This window comes from Lycium ferocissimum, chromosome 1 (genome assembly GCF_029784015.1).
Source record: "Lycium ferocissimum isolate CSIRO_LF1 chromosome 1, AGI_CSIRO_Lferr_CH_V1, whole genome shotgun sequence".
Lineage (NCBI taxonomy): Eukaryota > Viridiplantae > Streptophyta > Magnoliopsida > Solanales > Solanaceae > Lycium > Lycium ferocissimum.
This window is the reverse complement of record NC_081342.1, coordinates 65,998,467-66,019,562: the sequence shown is the minus strand read 5'-3', so window position 1 is coordinate 66,019,562 and position 21,096 is coordinate 65,998,467. Positions and strand designations below refer to the sequence as shown.

The window sequence follows — 21,096 nt, the reverse complement described above, 5'->3', positions numbered from 1 at the left end:
GGAAGTTTTTATATTTACTTATTTTCTTGTGTTGTTATTCCATTTCTTATACTTTCAACTCACACTTCCAAAAAAAAAAAAAAAAAAAAAAAAATTTAAGAGAATAAGGACAAAATTGGCTCATTTTTCCTTGGTGCCGTTTGGTCATAAATACCAAAAAAAAATTTACTTTTTTTTTGGAATTTTGGAGTTGGAGTTGTGTTTGGCCATAGTTTTTGAAATTGTAGTTTTTGGTGAAATGTAATTGTAAAAAAGTGAAAAAATAAGTTTTTTGAGTTTTTGGTATTCTAATACAATTTCAAGTTGTATTTTGAAATTTTCACCAAATGTGATTTTAAAAAAAGTGAAAAAAAATTCCGGAAAAAAGTGAATAATTTTTATGGCCAAACGGCACCATGTTTTGGAGCAACAATAAGAAACATAACTTAGTGTTTTCATCAAATACATAGAGATGTGGATTTTAACGAAATTCCCTATCAAAAGAGTAAGTCTTAACTCACTTTAGAATTTTTTACTTTTTTTCGAAAAGTTATTTCACTTTATTTGAAAATCAACGTTTGGGCAAGAAAATTTCAAATGCAACTTGAAGTTGGATTTGAAATTTAAAAAACATCTAAAACCTTGTTTTCACTTTTTCCACTTTCAATACATTCAAACAATCAAATATTCTTTGTAAAAACTATAACCAAGCACAATTCCAACTCCAAAATTTCAATAAAGTGAAAAATATTTGGTTTTCATGGCCAAAGTCCAAACGCCTACTTAAGCTACAAGCTCAACTGCTGCTTCACGTATTTTTCGAGTAATCCCGAATCACAATTTCTCAATCTCAATAGATTCAAATCTTGAAAACTAATAGTAGGATGTTCTTGGTCGATTTAATATAAATCTGTGAAATCCCATGAATTTGGGTGTTAAAATCTTGATTAGGGAGTGATAACTAGCTCAATTGTGAGATCAATCCTTACCTCAGTTATCCCTGTTAGCTCTGTTGATTATTGTGAACTACAAATTGAAAATTTCTTGTTTGTTTATTTAGTGATTCAATTCAGTTGGTTTTTTTATTTATTGAACCAAACATTAAACATTAGCATGTTGAATCCTTACTTTGGTTTGAAGATTAAAGTTGAAATTGAAAAACCTCCATAGCCACTGACCATGAAAATTTCCGGCAATGGTCGACAGCTTCAAGAGAGACAGTAAAAGGGAAAAAAAATGGAAACGAGAAAGAAAATGGGGTCGGGGTAAAAGAGGGACCGAGATAAATCGGGTAATTTTAATTAAAATCTTGGGATTTTAGTTGATTTGGGAGATTTCATCCAACTAGGGGTAGATGTGTGAAGTTTAATAACTCAGGGGTTTGATTGGCCCTATAATGAAATGGAAGACAAAGTTAACTAATAAAAGAGAGTAGAAGGGCAAATTTGACTTTTTCACAAAATATATACAATTTGTAAAACCATGCAATTGGCACTCAAAAAACATACAATTATATTGTTGTATATTGTATATATTTTGTCTATGTATTTTGTATGTTGTGTGCATGTCACTGTATATCCACTGCTACATTGAACCAGGATGGTTTTGTAGCCTAATATATGTAGCACGTGAACCCATGATCTATCCACCAAACTAGTTAGTATTTTATGTACATATTTTCTAAAACTAATCTAATATAATCGGTTGGTACTCATGCTGCACTTAATTGAATGCTAAGTTATTCACCTTGAGGAGCAAGCATCAATTCCCATTCAATACTTTCTTTTTTTTCCTTCGTTTAATGGTGCACCCATATTATAAAATTTCTTCACCCACCTATGCATTGAACATACAAATAATCAATCAAAAACAGCTTATTGTTTACCCCGAATTTTGGTAATCAATTGAATTTGTAAGTGAGGTATAGGATATGTGGATAAACTTTAATCTATTTTTGGTTTATATGGAATATATATATGGACTCGTGTGCAATGGTATGTATATATGCGTTAATAACTTGAATAAATACGTTGTTATATATGATTAAGTTAATGGTATTAGAAGATTAAGCTAAAGACAACAATATTCCACTGATTCGGGACAAAGAGAAAAGATATTTTGCTTTGCTATTACAATGCTCTAGAACTCAAAAAACTAACCTTCAAAAGTAGGGAAATGCCTCCTATTTATAGTTTTGCCTTATGAGCTTTGCATACAACATAAAACCTTTTTAGAATAAAGAAAACCCTAAAAGGATAAGGTTGGGCCGTACGGTCTGAAACCCGTACGGTTGTCGATACAATGTGACAGAACGATGTTGACGCGTGACAATTTTGTAACTGATTAACCGGACTAACGGCCACGATCAACTTGGTCATGCTGAAATCGGACTAACGGCCACGATCAATTCGGTCATACTGAAACCGGACTAACGGCCACGATCAACTTGGTCATGCTGAAACCGGACTAGCTGTGATGCGGAGTTTGGTCCGGGTATACCGGACTAAACAGATTTGTTTCACTTTTCTTAGAACAGTATAGCGGTGCAATTCCACCAAATCAGAAGGAAGACTCGTGACTAACGTCATCTCTTTTTATCCCCGGTCCCCGATCTCACCGATCTTGCATACATTCGGTTTTCACCGTATACACTTATACGTGTAAAGTTTTCTTCAATAAGCCTTTTCATTGGTCGTGGTTACCCCACTAAAATCGAAGTATATAACCCAATCACAAAATGTCTTCTCCACCCATCCAAAACCCCTTCTCCTTCTTCCTCATGACCTTTCCTTAGAGATGGAAGAAGTTCAAATCATCTCCACATGTTTAGTTGAAGCAACATCAAATGAATCAATCTTTGACAAAAACACCCCAAAAGTTTCTAAAATTGATATGACACCATGGGATTTACGATTCCTCCTTCATGACACTATCCAAAAAGGTCTCCTTTTCTGCAAACCAAAAGAAGAAATTATTCCCAAATCATCATTCATTGAACATTTAAAAAAATCACTTTCTAGCACTTTACACTTTTTTCCTCCATTATCTGGCCGTTTCTCCACCGTTAAAAACGCCAACGATACAGTTTCTTTCTTCATCAATTGTAACAACGCTGGCGTGGAATTCACCCACGCAGTTAGTCCAAAATTAACTGTTTCTACAATTCTTGATTCTACACACGTACCACTTATTGTTCACCATCTTTTTCCACTCAATAAGGTTCGTAATTTCGAATGTGTTACTAAGCCTTTATTTGGTGTACAAGTAACTGAGCTAGTTGATGGTTACTTTATCGGGTGCAGTATGAGTCATAGCTTAGCAGATGGTACTTGTTTTTGGCATTTCTTGAATTCTTGGTCTGAAATATCTCGTGGGTACGAAGTTATTTCCAAGTTCCCAGTTTTACAACGTTATTTTCCCGAGAAAATGAATCTTCCAATTCATCTTCCCTTAAAGCTAGATGATGAAAAATTGTTTGAAGTATTTGAAGTTCCAACTTTGATGGAGAGGATTTTTCATCTTAGTAAAGAAAGTATAGCTAAACTCAAAGCAAAAGCAAATTATGAAATGGGTGTTAAATCGATTTCTTCTTTACAAGCTTACTTGGCTCATCTATGGCGCTCTGTTACTCGTTGTCGTAATCTTGATGCTAAGGAAGAAGTCATCATTAACCTTATCATAGGTGAGTGTATTTTTTAATGTTTAATTATGTTTTTGTATGTCTTATTTTAGATCATAAATTTTAAAAGTCTTCCTTTCATTCTAAATTTCGTGTCTAGTCAAACGTTTCACATAAATTAGGTAGAGGTAGTAATCTCTCTCCCCGTCCTAATTTATATTAGCACCACCGATTTCAGACACAAAAGCTTTAAAAGGAAATGAAGCCTTTTGAAATTTAAAGTCATTGTAAGAATTCATAAACTTTAAATTTTGAATTCGCCTTTGACTAAAAAGAAAATAGTATCGTATCAATTGAGACAGAAGGAATACTTAATTTTGTTTTCAATAGGTGCGAGATCAAGGCTAAATCCTCCTCTTCCAGAAGGCTATTTTGGAAATGCAATTCATGCCAAGCAAGTCAAGACAACTGCAGAAGAGCTACTAGAAAATGGACTAGGATGGGCTGCAATGCAAATGAACAAGACAGTTATCTCACAAAACTCTGACGAAGTGGTGAAAATGTACAAAGGGTGGGTTGAAAATCCAATTTTATTCACTAAGAACTCAGTATTTGTGGGGAGTAAATTAAGAATTAGCAGTTCACCAAGATATAATATTTATGGTACTGATTTTGGTTGGGGAAAACCAGTTGCAGTGAGGAGTGGGATGGGAAATAAAAGTGATGGGAAGATTACTTTATTTCCTGGTATAGAAGAAGGGAGTGTGGATATTGAAGTTTGCATTTTGCCAGAGATTTTACAAGCAATGGAGAATGATCAAGAATTTATGGAAGCTGTAACTAAGACTTAAGACTCCCGGTCTGTTACTAAGACTTAAGACTCCCGGTCTGTTTGATCAAATTTTCAAAATCTGTTTATTTTTTAGATGTACTTTTTATTAGAAGTGTGTTTTGAAAAAGTATTTTGGAAATAACAGTTTTTGTTTGACTTATCAATTTGAACAATCTTTTTGACCTAAGCCGCTTGAACTCTTAAAAAATATCGATAGGTGCGTGTGAGATTCTCTAAAAGAAGTGCATTTTTTGGAGAATTCGACACCGGTGCGACAACATTTTTGGAAAGCCGAAGCAACATAGCTATTGATAATATTAGAATATCAATTTGTGTTTGGTTAAGGTTTTAAGTTTCTATGGAAAAGTTACTTTATGCAGCTTCAAAAGTACTTATTTTTTTTCCTAAAAGCTTGAATTAATACCTCAACTTTATAAATAGGTACCTTTTTAGAAAATAAACACTTTTGGCTTTTTAAAAGCATGGCAAAGAGGCTATTTTCTGTGTTGTATTGCTCTTATTTGCTTTGGTTAATCAGTACTAAATACTCTGGAATTAAAAATAAGAAAGATAAGTATTCATCCCTAAAGATATAAACATAAATAGAGCTTCATTGCTCATTGATTGAGTCTGTAATGAGTCAGGGGTTGTGAATGTGAGGATGGATTAAAGGCATGCACATTGTTACCTATTTATTGGTTTTGCTTGCATAGGTTAGCTGTTAGCAATCTACTTAATTTTTACTTTTAAAATAGTCCTACACTTGTAATTACAAAGAAGAGATATTTTCTAAAATATACAGCTTTTAAAAATATTTATGCCACGTAGTCCAACATAAAATGTATACAACATTATACATAATGTATCAACCTTGTATAAAGTGTATAATCAGGGCGGTTTTATGTATAAAAATATGGGTCATGTGAACTCATGATTATCCGACAAAACTCGATATATTATGTGTATAATTCTTAAAATATATGTATTATTATCTGAAGAAACCCATGGTCAAAAGAGATTGAGTGGAGCAGTGTTTAAGTGTTGGGATTACTTCCTTAAGGTCTCGGGGTTGAACTTGACTATTGCTTCTTCTTTTCTTTTATAATATTTAAAGGTGTTTCCCTTTTCACTATAAATTTTAAGTAATGGTGCACCCATCCTCTTGAAATCTTGGATTTGACTCTGTGTATAATAGTGTATAAAGGTGTTTATACACAAATATGAGCTAATCGGGTGTTTATACACAAAGTATGGGTTACGTGACATAAATATTTTCAAAAAATAGACATAAAGCATACTTTTCCCAGATATTTACTCGGTGAAGTTTCTATATCTTCAAACCGAGTCAAATCTTATCACCCAAATCAATTTAATATGACTTTTCTTTGATCCAGCAAAGTCAGCAATAAATCCTTTGGTCCAAATCTATTGAAATTTCAAAGCCATGAAGACATTAATATGTAATTGGTAATTACAGTGCCAATTTTTCTTCTGATTCAAATTCAACTGTCATTTTGTTTTTCCATGTTAGAAACAATTTTCTGGTTTCTTTCAATGTTGTGTATACTGTTAACACGTGCTCCAGACAACAAATGTTACCCTTGTCCATTAAGCTAACAAACTATTACCAGACAACGTCCATTTCAACTGTCACAACATATGGATAGGAAAGAAAAAAAATTAATAGTTGTTGTGGCAGGATTAAAATTGGAGATCCAAAGGAAATATTACTAAGAGGTAGAATCATAGAAATGTTTCATCATGAGATTGTTGTTAGAGTTCAATCACATAGTTAGATATTGTTAGAATTCAATTACACATTAGATATTTGGGCCTAGTCATTCTGGGCTGACTTGTATTATATTTATCATTGTATATACTTATTGGGTCAGTCTTTGTTAGTTGGACTGAGTAAGTTTTCCGGGTCAAAATAAATACACGGTCCATATCATTTGTAAAGACAGACGGAACATTCCAGATATTTTTCTTTTTCCAATCAATGAAGTGAAAATTCTCTCTCTACATTCATCTCATTATTTTCATTTCTTTATCAATTTCAAGTCAAAATTCGTCTGTTAACATGGTATCAGAGCCTAGATCTTGATAGATCTAGTGATTACAAGTGGTCCGATATTACCCTCGATCATTTTTTTGTGATTTTTTCTGTGAAAGTTTGGTAATTTTGGATTCTGTTTGGTTATTTTCCGCAAATTTTGAGATTGTTCCTGCTCAAAATCGGTCAAATCTCCAAATTTGAGAGTTAGTATTGGTGCGTTGCCCCTCGATCGGTGGTTTCGTATTTCGAATCTGTTCTCGAGGTTAGGTTTTCGTTTGGTTCAGCTTACAATCGGTAAATTTCTCGACTCACACTTTGTTTGTCTTGCTACTGATTACTTGATTGGTGAATAGCTTTCGATTCGTGGATAGTTGTTGGTTTTTAGATATCTGCGGTGTGCAATTTGTTGATTCCTTGTTTTGACTATCATGACAAACGGCACCGAGCCTCTTGCTACCAGCGGGGTTTCCTCCGTGCCTTTATCTGATTCTACACCTGTTTCTCGTACTTCCTTTCACCCCGATGATTATACGCATCCCTATCATCCCCTATATGTTCACCCCTCTGATGTGTTAGGTTCATCTTTAGTACCAGTTCCCTTCGATGGCAATGGGTATAGTAGTTGGTGAAGAACCATCTTAGTTGCCTTGTCTGTGCGCAATAAGCTTGACTTTATCAAGAATATCTCTGATAGACCACCTGAGACTTCACCCTTGGCAAGCCAGTGGCAACGTTGCAATGACTTAGTGGTCTCGTGGCTAATAAATTCTCTTCAGAAGGACATAGCCCGTTGTAGAATACTCGTAATTGGCTAAAGATATTTGGGGTGAACTGAGGAAACTATGGTCGCGTACGGGGGTAGAGTTTTTGAACTTAAGAAGGAATTATCCCGCATTTCCCAGGGTCCTTTAGACATAGCATCCTACTTCAATAAAATCAAACAGCTATGGGATGAGATTGGTTCTATTTCCATCAGTCATTGTTCTTGTGGGGGAAGCAAGAAGAGTGATGATGAACAAAAGGTTTACCAATTCCTCATGGGTCTTAATGACACATACATTCAAGTTAGGAGCAACATACTAATGATGAAACCTCTTCCAACTGTAAGTACTGTATACAGCATCCTCTTGGCTGATGAGAAGCAGAGACATATATCTAGTACTTCTCAGTTTTCATCAGGTTCTGCTTCTTTCCATGCTGGTGCATCTACCTTTACAAATTACCCTGGTTCATCATCCTCTTACCCTGGACCATCTAGGCCACATTTCCCTTCCAAAGTAAACTTTGACTCTCAGAAATCCTCTCTCATATGCAAGTACTGCAAGAGGCCTGGACATAGTATTGATGTCTTGCCATAGGCCTGGTTTCCCTCCTAATTTCAAATTCACTAAGACCAATGGTCCTAGAAAGTCAGCTGCTCATGTTGAACTTGGCACCTTTCATGATAATTCTGGGGGATCTAGTTGTTCTCACGGATCTTGGAGGATCGACTCTGTGCCTCGTATTGCCCGGTCTCACCCTGTGAACAACATTCTAAAATCCATCGTCCTCGCCGGCAACAGACTCACATCTCAAATTCTTCACCTTCCAATTTCCTAGGATCCTAAATTTTGCTGGTAAGTTGCTGCCTGATAAGGATAGGTTCAGAACTTGTTTACTTACCAAGATAGAAAATACTATATGGATCATAGATTCTGGTGCCTCTGATCACATGACATCTGATAAATCTTTGCTTTTTAACCTACAAACTCTACATGTGCCATACTTAGTGTCCCTTCCAAATGGATACAAAGTTAAGGTTACAAATGTTGGATCCTTAACTCTGTTTCCTGACCTTGTGCTTCATAATGTCCTCTACATTCCTAGTTTCAAGCACAACCTTATATCTGTGTATAGACTTGTTGTCAAACCTGGTCATTCTGTTAACTTTACCAATACTGCATGTACTTTACAGAGCCCTTCTCTGAAGAAGCCAGTGGTACTTGGTAGGGCTGATAGTGGCTTGTACAAGCTATGCCATCTTCCTGCTGCATTTTCATATGAGTCTTCCTCTGTAAATACTTCATCTTTTTCTTTTTTTGAAGACAGTCTTTCTACAATTCCTGGTTCTGTTCTTAATGTTCCTAGTATGCATGCAAATGTTTGTACTGATTCTCATGCTACTGATGTAATTACCAATGTAAATATGAATAAGACTGATGTTGTTTGGCATTATAGACTTGGTCATTTACCTTTCTCTAAAATGAAATCTATTTCACCCATTAGATCCCAGTTCCCTCCTAAGCAGTCCTTTGACTGTCCCATTTGTCCTCTAGCCAAATGGGGCCTAGGTTGTCTTTTCCCCGATAGCTCTATTAACAGCATCGCACCTTTTCGCCTTATAGTTGATTGATACCTGGGGTCCATATAACACTTCCACTTATGATGGGTCCAGATATTTTCTTACAATTGTTGATGACCACACTAGAGCCACCTGGACACACTTATTAGGAGCCAAAAACAAGTCTTTTACCATCCTTAAGGCTTTTCTCAGGACGATATCCACTCAGTTTCACACCAAGGTTCAGATAGTTAGAAGTGACAATGCTCTGGAGTTAGGTTCCAGCACTTCTGGATCTCAGTTCTTCTCTGATCATGGCATTATCCACCAAACTTCCTGCCCACACACCCCTCAACAAAATGGGGTTGTGGAGAAGAAGCATAGGCACCTATTGGATACTGCTAGAGCTCTACTATTTCAGTCTCATCTTCCTCTTAAATTCTGGAGGGATTGTATTCTTACAGCCACATACCTCATTAATAGATTCCCTTCTCCTCTACTTAACAATAAGACCCCTTTTGAACTTCTATATGGCACATCCCCATCCTATGATCATCTTAAGGCTTTTGGATGTTTGTGCTATTCCACTGTTCCTAAACTACATCAAGATAAATTTCACCCTAATGCTACTTCCTGCATTTTTATAGGCTACCCTTTTGCCAAGAAGGGTTTCAAGCTCTATAATCTCCTCACTAAATCCTATTTTATATCCAGGGATGTCATCTTTCATGAACACATATTTCCATATAGTACTTCTCCAACTGGTTCATTATCTCCTTCCACATTTTCTCCTCCAGCCTGTTTTGATGATCCTACTCCACTTCCTACATTCTTCCACTCCCTTGTCCTCCTACTTCTGCACCTTCTTCTTCTTCCTCACCAGTATAGTCTTCGCCTCTTGACCCAACCCCTTCTTCTCCTCATGTTCCACCCATTGCACCTAGAGTCTCCACCGAATCCAAGTTGATCGACCGCTTTACCTACATGTGGCTATATTTGTCGACTCTAACTCCAATTCAAATCCCCGTCGATTCTCTCCTATCCCCGCCACTCACCGTTTTAAATCTTTCACTTATTCTCAAGTTGTTGTTGTTCCTAAGTGGCAGGATGCCATGAGAAAGGAGTTTGAAGCCTTAGAGGCCAACTCTACCTGGGATATAGTGGAACTGCTTCATGGTAAAAAGCCTATTGGGTGCAAGTGGGTGTATAAGGTTAAGTATAAAGCTGATGGGAGTATTGAAAGATATAAAGCTAGGTTGGTAGTTAGAGGGGACACTCAGGTTGAGGGGATTGATTTCCATGAGACCTTCTCTCCTGTTGTCAAAATGTCCACCATTAAAACTCCTGTTGCTGTTGCTGTAAAGCAACAATGGCCCCTTTATCAGTTGGATGTCAATAATGCCTTTCTACATGGTGATTTGGATGAAGAGGTGTTTATGAAACTCCCTCCTGGTCTCTCAGTTCCTGATTCTACCTCTTCCTCTGCTCCTTTAGTTTGCAAGCTTCAAAAATCCCTTTATGGGCTGAGACAGGCATCAAGGCAATGGTATGCCAAGCTGTCTCAGGCTCTTCAAACTAGGGGTTACTCCCACTCACTTAATGATTACTCATTGTTCACAAGAGGATCTGGGGACTCATTAGTAATCTTGGCTGTTTATGTGGATGACATTGTCTTGATTGGTACTGATTCTGGTGAGATTTCTGCCCTAAAATCATTCCTCCATGACCAGTTCAAAATTAAGGACTTGGGTCTGCTTAATTACTTCCTTGGTATAGAAGTATTATATACTCCATCTGGGGTTCTGCTTCATCAGAGAAAATTTGTGCTTGATCTGCTTAAGGAGGTCCACTCTGATGCCTCTTCTCCTGTAGTCTGCCCCTTGGAGTTACATGAAAAACTTAAAGGCGGGTTGGGTACTCCTTTACCTAACCCCGAAGTTTATAGAAGTCTCAGGGCAAGTTGAATTTTCTTACCCACACTCGACCGGACTTCGCTTTATCGTCCCAACACCAGCCGCTTTATGCAACTCCCTTGTATTCCCCACATGAAAGCTACTCTTCATTTACTGAGATACCTCAGAAGGACCTCTGATCATGGACTATTTTTCACTAATGACTGTGATATATCTCTTCAAGTGTTTTGTGATAGTGACTGGGGGGGCTGTCCTGATTGCAGAAGGTCTTTGACTGGGTTTTGTATAATTCTTGGTGGTAGTTTGATATGCTGGAAATCGAAAAAGCAACCTGTGGTATCTTTATCCTATCTAAGCCGAGTTCGGATCATTGAGCGAAGCGCGGTCAACTCACATGGTTGGCAAGGCTATTATCTGATTTTGGCTTTCCTGTTACTTGTCCTGTTGCTGTGTTTTGTGACAACGTGCTGCCATTCACATTGCCAAGAATATGGTATTTCATGAGCGTACTAAGCACATCGAACTGGATTGTCACTTTGTTAGACACAATCTCACTGATGGATTGATCTCTCTGCATCACACATCAACCTCCACTCAACTTGCTGATGTGCTTACCAAAAGCTTGCCTGGTGCTGCTCATCATCTACATCTTGCCAAGTTGGGGGTTGTGCCACCACCCTCCAACTTGCGGGGGGGTGTTAGAGTTCAATCACATAGTTAGATATTGTTAGAATTCAATTACACATTAGATATTTGGGCCTAGTCATTCGGGGTCGACTTGTATTATATTTATCATTGTATATACTTATTGGGTCGATCTTTGTTAGTTGACCGAGTAAGTTTTCCGGTCAAAATAAATACACGGTCCACATCATTTGTAAAGATGCATACGTAACATTTTTATATTTTTCTTTTTCCAATCAATGAAGTGAAAATTCTCTCTCTACATTCATCTCATTATTTTCATTTCTTTATCAATTTCAAGTCAAAATTTGCCTGTTAACAATTGTCTCAAACATTTCACAACCTTATGGATCCCGAACATATACCAATAATAAAAACTCAAAATACTCACTCGAATGTAATTAACGGTGAATTAGTAGCAGAATTGTTTTGTATTCTTATTAAGTTCCTTAAGCTTAGCTTGTTAGTACCCATGTTCGAAATAGGAAAAGAAAAAATAGATGTTAGAACCAAAAAGACGAGAAAATAATATTCTAAACCCACAAGTTTCTTGTGTGTCCTTAAGGATTTAATCCCCTCATTGTTGCCTAAGGTATACAGATTAATTCCTCCAATTGAACAGAAAACTACTCTGTAAACGCGATACTTCAATTTACAGAACTTCGACGAACTCAAATGGCAGAGCAAATCACACTTGAGACTTATGTTTGTTTTGGAAAAACAATGCAAAGAAGAGGGATAAAATTTTCCCTATGAACTCATATACAATGAAAGGGTTAGATAGAGAGGTGCAATCCAAAAGATACCTTTTTGATACAATCTAAAAGGTGTCTTTTCTCATTTCTCAGGCACATCTTAAAATCCCCAACAGAATTCACCCATGCTGTTGGTCCAAAAATAACTGTATTTGCAATTCTTGATTCTACACACGTACCACTTATTGTCATTATCTTTTTCCACTCAGTAATATTATTAATTTCGAATTTGTTACTAAGCCTTTATTTGGTGTTCAAATAACAGGACTTGTTGATGGGTACTTTATTGGGTGCACTATGAATCATAGCTTAGTAGATGGGACTTCTTTTTGGCATTTTTTCAATTCTTGGTCTCAAATTCTCGTGGGTATGAAGTTATTTCCAAGTTCCCAGTTTTAGAACGTTATTTTCCCGAGAAAATGAATCTTTGAATTCACCTTCCGTAAAGCTGGATGATGAAAAATTGTTTGAAAAATTTGAAGTTCCAAGTTTCTCTGGAAAACACATTAAAACACCCTTAGAGTCCACCTAAGTATATTAAAAAATACTTATTCCTGATTAACCAATGCAATACAACACAGAAAAATGATCCTGATAACTAAAGAAGTCTCAAGTCTTAATTAGTTACAGCATCCATGAATTCTTGATCATTTTCCATGGCTTGCAAAGTCTCTGGTGAAAGGCAGACTTCAATATCTACACTTCCTTCTTTTGCACCAGGAAATAAAGTAACCTTCCCATTATTTTTCATTGCCATCCCACTCCTCACAGCAATTGGTTTTCCCCATCCAAAATCAGTACCATAAATATTATACCTTGGAGAACTACTAATGCCAAATCTAAATACTGAGCCCCTAGAGAATAAAACTGGATTTTCTGCCCACCAATTATAGAATTTCATCACTTCTTCAGAGTTTTGTGAGCTAACTGCCTTGTTCATTTGCATTGCAGCCCATCCTAGTCCATTTTTGAGTAGCTCCCCTGCAGTTGTCTTGACTTGCTTGATATGAGCTGCATTTCCGAAATACTCTTCTGGGAGAGGAGGATTTAGCCTTGGTCTTGCACCTGTTGTAGACATAATTAAGTACTCCTTCGCAATTTATGCAATATTATTTTCTTTTTAGTCTCACCGGGGAAGAATGACAGACAATTATAATAAGGGCAATTTGGTGCCTTTGGGAAGGGCCGCATCACAAGGGGTGTGATGTATACGGTCTACCTTAATACAAGCATTAGTGGCTGCTTTCACAGCTCGAACCCGTGACCTATAGAAATAATTTAAACTTTTTAGTTTACTCCAATTTGATGATGTATAGCGACATAAATATGTTATGGTGTCCGGCCTTGCTTATTATAGACCATAAGGTTCAAAAGTATTTCTCTCTCTAAGACTATATCCAATCAAATATTATCTCTAATAGCTTAAACTTTAAGATGATATGATCACACGATTCGATATGGTCTCACAACGGACAAATATCCTGGACTTAAGTCTAACTCCACCAATTATTAAAAAGAACTTGCATGTACTTAGGAAAAAAAAAAGTCAAACCTGCACGCACGTGATACGACGTGTAAAAGACATAATGAAATAATTAGAAGTATATTTATTCTTTAACAATTTAAATTTTTAAATGTGGTGGTCACACATTATTATGGTATCAGAACAAATAGATGATGATTTTGAATCTCACCGACACGTGAAAAAAGACGCATTAATACGTTGAAAATATAATTAAATAATTAAAAGTGTAATCACCTATGACCAGGTTGATGACGACTTCTTTCTCAGCATCAATATTACGACAACGAGTAAGAGAGCGCCATAGATGAGCCAAGTAAGCTTGCAAGGAAGAAATGGACTTAACACCATTTCAGCATTTGCTTTTGCTTTGAGTTTAGCTATACTTTCTTTACTAAGATGAAATATTGTCTCCATCAAAGGTGGAGTTTCAATTACTTGAAACAATTCTCTCCATCAAAGATGAATTTATGTAATATTGTATTTTTAGTCTGTTCCAGAAACAATGACATACAATTCTAATAGCAGTCTAGTGCACAGAGCATCCCATATTAGCAGGGTCCCGGGAAGGGCCGCACTCTAAGGGGTGTGATGTAGACAACAATTATCCTAATGCAAGCATCAGTGGCTGCTTCCACGGCTCGAACCCATCACTTATAGAAATAATATAAATTTAAACTTTTTAGTTTACTCTAATGAAATGATTTATAGTCACACAAATGTGTTATGGTATCCGGCCCTGCTTATTTTAGACCATAAAGTTCAAATGTATTTCTTTCTCTCTAAGAGCCCATACGGATGGGCTTATGGCTTATTTTTGTCATTTTGGCTTAAAAACAAATTCTTAAAAGCACTTTTTTATTTTTCGCAAACACTACAAGTGCTTAAAAGCTATTTTGGCTTAAAAATAAGCCAATTCAAACTGGCTCTAAGACTATATCCAATCAAATATTATCTCTAATAGCTTAAACTTTTAGATGACATGATCAACGGATTCGATATGGTCTCACAACGGGCAAAAATCCTGGACTCAAGTCTAACTGTAGACATTGGTCATAAAAAAGAACTTACGTGCACTTGAAAAAGAAAAAAAAAATGGACAAACCTGCACGCACGTGATGCGACGTGTGAAAGACATAATGAAGTAATCAGAAGTGTTTTTTTTCTAACAATTTAAATTTTTAAATGATGTGGTGATGTGGTCACACAAATAAATTATTATGGTATCAGAACAAACGACGATTGAATCTCACCAATAAGTGTAAAAGACACGTAGGAAACACGTTGGTAGATATAATTAAATAATTAAAAGTACACTCACCAATGACAAGGTTGATGACGATTTCTTCCTCAGCATCAATGTTACGACAACGAGTAAGAGAGCGCCATAGATGAGCCAAGTAAGCTTGCAAAGAAGAAATGGATTTAACACCCATTTCGGAATTTGCTTTTTCTTTGAGTTTAGCTATACTTTCTTTACTAAGATGAAATATCCTCTCCATCAAAGGTGGAGTTTCAATAACTTGAAACAATTTTTCATCATCCAGCTTTAGGGGAAGATGTATTGGAATATCCATTTTCTCGGGAAAATAACGTTCTAAAACCGGGAACTTGGAAATAACTTCGTACCCACGAGAAATTTCGGACCAAGAGTTCAAGAAATGCCAAAAACAATCCCCATCTCCTAAGCTATGACTCATACTGCACCCAATAAAATAACCATCAACAAGTTCTGTTACTTGTACACCAAGTAAAGGCTTAGTAACACATTCGAAATTACGAACATTATTGAGTGGAAAAAGATGGTGAACAATAAGTGGTACGTGTGTGGAATCAAGAATTGTAGAAACATTTAATTTTGGACTAACGGCGTGGGTGAATTCTACTCCGTTGTTGTTACAGTTTATGAAGAAAGAAACTGTGTCATCGTTAGCGTTTTTAACGGTGGAGAAACGGCCGGCTAACGGAGGAAAAAAGTGCAAAGTGCGAGAAAGAGATGTTATCAAGTGGTCAATGAATGATGTATTATTTTCTATAATTGGTTTGCGAAAAAGGAGACCTTTTTGGATTGTGTCAAGGAGGAGGAATTGTAAATCCCATGGTGTCATATCAATTTTAGAAATTTTAGGGGTGTTGTTGTCTGAGATTGATTCATTTGTTGTTGCTCCAACTAAACAGGTGGAGATGATTTGAATTTCCTCCATCTGTGAGCAATAAGGAGAAGGGGTTTTGGAAGTGAAATGGAAGAGATTTGTGATTCCAAAAAACTATTAGAAGATAACAAGTATGTCATTAAAGAGAAGCGCTTCTTATTATAAATCTTTTAATTATATTTAAAGAGTATTTAAATTAAAGATAAAGTGGTTAGGTTCTCATTATGCCCATAACAGTGGGTAAAAGAATACCGTCAGATTTCTCTATAACCGTCATCTTCTATACCAATATTTCACTATTACATCAAGTGACTTCCATTATATGTTTTCTATAACTAGATCTAGCTAAAACAGCTAAATAAATATCCAAATAAATGACGTTGTTATAAAGAAATTTGAATGTATCATGTCCGGAACTCTTTAAGTCTGAGGGAAATATTCGAAAGTTGACAGTAAACTGCAGCACTATGCAAGGGTCAAGGATACAAGAACTGAATTTAGTTCACGTGCAATTGGAATAGGAAACTTACTTTTACGTTTATACTGTCATTTCTCCCATGCTGTCCTCTTTATTTTATTTACTTATTTATGAATTCATTTTGGAGAGTGGGCTGTTGGCTTGTCGCTACACGGCAGAGTAAGATTCACTACATGGCACAAGATTTTATGTCAAAATTGAATTCCTTTTTCATAGGAGTAGTTATATTTCTTTTTCGATTTTCGACAACTAACCTGGTCCTAATTCAAAAGAGAAACCTATTTTAGAGCCCGTTTGGCTTAGTTTATAAGTTTCAGTTTTTTTGAGTGTTTTGAGTGTTTGAAACTAATCAATCTTGTCACAATATATTTATAAGTCATTTTTTGTCTTAAAATAAACTCAAAAAAAAATAAGTTGTAAGGCACGTTTGTTTTACTAAATTTGGGCTTAACTTTTTTTAAGCTCATCCAAACAGGCTCTTAAAGAGTTCCATTTTTGGGGTGCACTGATAATCTATAATAGTTCTTTTAATTCTTTGATTAAAATGACTTACAATGACATGAGACAGCTTGTAATAAGTCTAATTTGGAAAATATTCAATAGGGTCGTGGAGATAGCTTCTTGATCGATCGATTGATTGGTTTGAAGCACGAACACTACTAAAAATATAGGAATTTTTTTGACCAATATCTTTTCGACCTCATGAGGTCGAAAATTTTCATTTTTTAATTAATTATTTATATTTATATAATTAAATTTTGTATAAAATAATTTTTTTCCATTTATTATTTGTACAAAAAAATAGTTTCGACCTCATGAGGTCGAAATTATATTTTCCCATTAATTAACCGACCTCGTGTGGTCGAAATACTATGAAAATAAAAAATAAAAACTGAAAATTTCGACCTCATGAAATCGAATTTTTTTTTATCTCAATTGAGATCGAATTTTTGAGGTCGAAAATTGTTGTTTTTTTAGTAGTGGAAGGGATTGACTGAAGTCTGAGATTAGCCTAAAATTAACGTCGAACAACTAGTTGTCGATTTATTAAGAAATATTTTTTTTGCTTTTGCCAGATTGCTTATTACTAGGTTGAATCGGATGTCAATATGTGGAGTATCATTCGACATTTTTTGCTTTAGTTTCTCCCTCCTTTTCAACTTAATTATATGATATATTTTCTTAATTCGCTTAAAAAAGAATGAAATATCTTATATTTGGAATAATACAACTTTAAATTTCTCATTTTATTTTTAACGAGAAACTTTTATAGTCACATAAATATGACGACAAGTTTAAGATCATTAGTTTAAAAAATCTTCCTTCCTGTACTGAGACAAACTATGAGCCTATTTGACTCGATCAATGAGCAATGAAGCTTTATTTGACATCTGTAGGGATGAATACTTGTTCCAATGAAATACGACACATAAATGATCCTTAATATTTCCTCTGTCCCAATTATGTGAAGCTTACAATCTAAAATAAGTTGTAAATTTTTTTGTGATTATCAATATAAATGGACATCATTTTCAACATATAAAAGATAAAATGAAAAATTTAAACTTTAATTTTATTTTTCTAGTCAATAAATATAGAAAGATCATTAGTTTTAAAAAAATCTTCCTTCTGTATTCTTGAGAAAGCTAACTATACGACACATAAAGAAAGAGTGTTACATTAATTAGTTACAGCTTCCATGAATTCTTTATCATTCTCCATTGCTTGCAAAGTCTCTGGCAAAAGGCAGACTTCAATATCTACACTCCCTTCTTCTATACCAGGAAATAAAGTAATTTTCCCATCACTTTTATTTGCCATCCCACTCCTCACAGCAACTGGTTTTCCCCAACCAAAATCAGTACCATAAATATTATACCTTGGAGAACTACTAATCCCCAAGTTAGTATTCCCCAACAATCCTGAGCCCTTGGTAAATAAAATTGGATTTTCAGCCCAACTTTTATACATTTTCACCACTTCTTCAGAGTTCTGTGAACTAACTACCTTGTTCATTTGCATTGCAGCCCATCCTAGTCCATTTTTTAGTAGCTCTCCTGCACTTGTCTTTACTTGCTTGATATAAACTGCATTCCCAAAGTACCCTTCTGGAAGAGGAGGATGTAGCCTTGATCTCGCACCTGTTGAAAACATAATTAAGTATACCTGATGTCTCAATTTGTATGATTTTAAAGTATATTGCTCTCAATTATAAAGTAACAATACATGTTTAACATAATTATCTGTGTAACGTTTAATAATTCTGAAAATATATAAGTATTCATAAGTGAAGGGTTTTTAAAGTGTTCATTTCAAGTAATTAAAAGTTACATTTAGCCAACTATCACAAGCACTAAACTTAAAATATACCAATAACTGAAGAATCACGAAAATGCTATGAACCTGATCCAATAAATAGACGTCATAACTCGTGAGTTCGAATATCATTGTTAAGAGTGCTCATAAGAGGCATGTTAAAAACGTATAATTAAGTAAATAAAAGTGTACTCACCTACGATAACACTGAGGACGACTTCTTGCTCAGCATCAAGCTTACGACAACGAGTAACAGAGCGCCACAGATGAGCCAAGTATGCTTGCAAAGAAGAAATAGATTTAACATCCATTTCAGAATTGGCTTTACCCTTGAGCCTACCTATACTTTCCTTACTAAGATGAAAAATCCTTTCCATCAAAGGTGGAACTTCAAATTTTTCAAACAATTTTTCATCATCCAGCTTCAAGGGAAGATGAATTGGAACATCCATTTTCTCGGGAAAATAACGTTCTAAAACTGGACTTTTGGAAATAACTTCGTACCCACGAGATAATTCAGACCAAGTATTCAAGAAATGCCAAAAACAAGTACCATCACCTAAGCTATGACTCATAGTACATCCAATAAAATATCCATCAACAAGTTCAGTTATTTGAACACCAAATAAAGGCTTAGTAACACATTCGAAGTTACGAGTATTGTTCAATGGAAAAAGAGAGTGAACAATTTTCGGTACGTGTTTAGAATCAAGAATTGTAGAAACAGTTAATTTTGGACTAACTGCATGGGTGAATTCCACGCCTGCATTGTTACAGTTTATGAAGAAAGAAACTGTGTCATCGCGGTCGTTTTTAACGGTTGAAAAACGGCCAGCTAACGGAGGAAAAAAGTGTAAAGTGCGAGAAAGAGATATTTTCAAGTGATCAATGAATGATGTATTATTTTCTTTTGGTTTGTGGAAAAGGAGACCTTTTTGGATAGTGTCAAGAAGGAGGAACTGTAAATCCCATGGTGTCATATCAATTTTAGAAACTTTTGGGGTGTTGTTGTCTGAGATTGATTCATTATTTGATGCTGCACCAACTAAACATGTGGAGATGACTTGAATTTCTTCCATCTCTTAGGAAATTATGGCTCTGAGGAAGAAGAAGGACTTTTGAGAGTGGAGTGGAAGATACCAATATAAAGAATTTCAGGACTTGTTATGAATGGTTCTTTAAGTAATCTTGTATGACTTGGAAAGTGTGCTCTCTTCTATATCAGCAAAGGAAGGAGAAAATGAGATATGGTCTTTTATTTTGTTTTTTCATCATAAATTTCTTAGTAAAGGCTCGTTCAAAAATTTCACTAAGGGAATGTTACATATATTTAAGTATTTGATTGCACGATAAAAAATATTGTTAGTCAATATACACATATTGGATATTATTCTAAAGTTGACAGTACACAAGTATGCAGCACTGTGAACGGCCCCCACTGATACAATTAAATGAATCTAAAATTACGTGCATTTGGTATAGGAAACTTTTACGTTTCTAGTATTTCTTTTTCAACCATGCTGTCCTCTTTATTTTATTTAGTAGCCGGACTTATTTATAAATTCATTTTGGAGAGTGCGGTGTCGGCTTGTCGCTATCCGGCAACGTAAGATTCACGCCATGGCACAACATCTTATATTCAAAGTCCTTGCTTCGACGTAACTAGTCATTACTCCCTCCGTCCTAAAATGTTTAACACTTTTCACTTTTTGAGAGTCAAACATCTTAATTTTGATTGTGTATTTGAACATAAAATCTTTAAATTTTCAAAATAAAATTTACATATTTGAAAACTACGTAAAACGTATTATAAGTCACCATAATTAATAATTTAAAACATTTAAAAGACATATAACTAATGGGACCATTTACTTCTCTTCTGGAAAAATCTTAGATAGATGCATCACATTTTCTACCAAAATTAACACTAAGAGACCCACACAATTTTAGCATCTACACAATAAAGTATTTGATATTTACTGTTAGGGGGACGACATGAACCCATATGTCATTGCATATATATGTTCTCATTTACCATACCCCTCCATGTAGAGTTATATTCGGGTTCGACTTATGTAAATGGAGTTGCTTTCATGGAAGCCCTTAACTCATAAAGTGAGATTTTTCGGCTCAACTTAAAAGTAGTCGAACCAAAGCGGGTATCATAGGACGATCATGAGAGAAACCAAAAATTTGTACTCCATACTGATCGACCTTTAGAGCATTTTAATATTAATTTATATTATATTAAAGTGCATCAATTGTACATTCCTAACTCTGCAGCATTTCCCATTTACGTTAGGATCATTATTTCCCTAATTACTCATTTGAGTAAATGGATGAATGTGGACATAAGTTCCTTTGAAATTTTCATAACCACTATTACATTACTCCTGCACGTTAATGGCACATAATGGTTACTTTATTTCATTTGTAAGTACTTTATTTCATTTGTAACCTTCTAGTCAT

The 21,096-nt window shown here is 35.3% G+C and overlaps 3 protein-coding genes across 4 annotated transcripts; 1 reads left to right on the top strand and 2 right to left on the bottom strand.

Annotated features, from left to right (window-relative positions):
- Positions 1 to 2,734: 2,734 nt before the first annotated feature.
- Positions 2,735 to 4,453, top strand: LOC132030673 (protein ENHANCED PSEUDOMONAS SUSCEPTIBILITY 1-like). 2 transcript variants are annotated; one of them, XM_059420409.1, is made up of 3 exons: positions 2,735 to 3,661; positions 3,989 to 4,169; positions 4,289 to 4,422. In XM_059420409.1, exons 1-3 carry the CDS (start codon positions 2,776 to 2,778, stop codon positions 4,314 to 4,316), a joined length of 1,095 nt encoding a protein of 364 aa, XP_059276392.1. In that variant the 5' UTR covers positions 2,735 to 2,775; the 3' UTR covers positions 4,317 to 4,422. The 2 variants fall into 2 exon arrangements, with proteins under 2 accessions (XP_059276392.1, XP_059276384.1); XM_059420401.1 differs by having other exon boundaries at positions 3,989 to 4,453.
- An 8,223-nt stretch (positions 4,454 to 12,676) lies between these two features.
- Positions 12,677 to 15,976, bottom strand: LOC132030664 (protein ENHANCED PSEUDOMONAS SUSCEPTIBILITY 1-like). Its single transcript, XM_059420390.1, has 2 exons — positions 15,002 to 15,976; positions 12,677 to 13,223 (listed from the first exon to the last, which is right to left on the bottom strand). The coding sequence occupies exons 1-2, from the start codon at positions 15,882 to 15,884 to the stop codon at positions 12,775 to 12,777; spliced, it is 1,332 nt and encodes a 443-aa protein (XP_059276373.1). The 5' UTR covers positions 15,885 to 15,976; the 3' UTR covers positions 12,677 to 12,774.
- Positions 15,977 to 17,980: 2,004 nt separating this feature from the next.
- LOC132030658 (uncharacterized acetyltransferase At3g50280-like) lies at positions 17,981 to 19,935 on the bottom strand. Its single transcript, XM_059420377.1, has 2 exons — positions 18,824 to 19,935; positions 17,981 to 18,452 (listed from the first exon to the last, which is right to left on the bottom strand). Exons 1-2 carry the CDS (start codon positions 19,704 to 19,706, stop codon positions 17,992 to 17,994), a joined length of 1,344 nt encoding a protein of 447 aa, XP_059276360.1. The 5' UTR covers positions 19,707 to 19,935; the 3' UTR covers positions 17,981 to 17,991.
- Positions 19,936 to 21,096: the final 1,161 nt, after the last annotated feature.

Excerpts from the sequence above, each read along its gene's own strand:
- LOC132030673 (XM_059420401.1), top strand. The coding sequence starts at position 2,776 with ATGGAAGAAGTTCAAATCATCTCCACATGTTTAGTTGAAGCAACATCA. Across the intron at positions 3,662-3,988 it reads CATCATTAACCTTATCATAG|GTGCGAGATCAAGGCTAAAT; the intron begins GTGAGTGTATTT and ends TGTTTTCAATAG.
- LOC132030664 (XM_059420390.1), bottom strand. The coding sequence starts at position 15,884 with ATGGAGGAAATTCAAATCATCTCCACCTGTTTAGTTGGAGCAACAACA. Across the intron at positions 13,224-15,001 it reads CGTCATCAACCTTGTCATTG|GTGCAAGACCAAGGCTAAAT; the intron begins GTGAGTGTACTT and ends TGTCTACAACAG.
- LOC132030658 (XM_059420377.1), bottom strand. The coding sequence starts at position 19,706 with ATGGAAGAAATTCAAGTCATCTCCACATGTTTAGTTGGTGCAGCATCA. Across the intron at positions 18,453-18,823 it reads CGTCCTCAGTGTTATCGTAG|GTGCGAGATCAAGGCTACAT; the intron begins GTGAGTACACTT and ends TGTTTTCAACAG.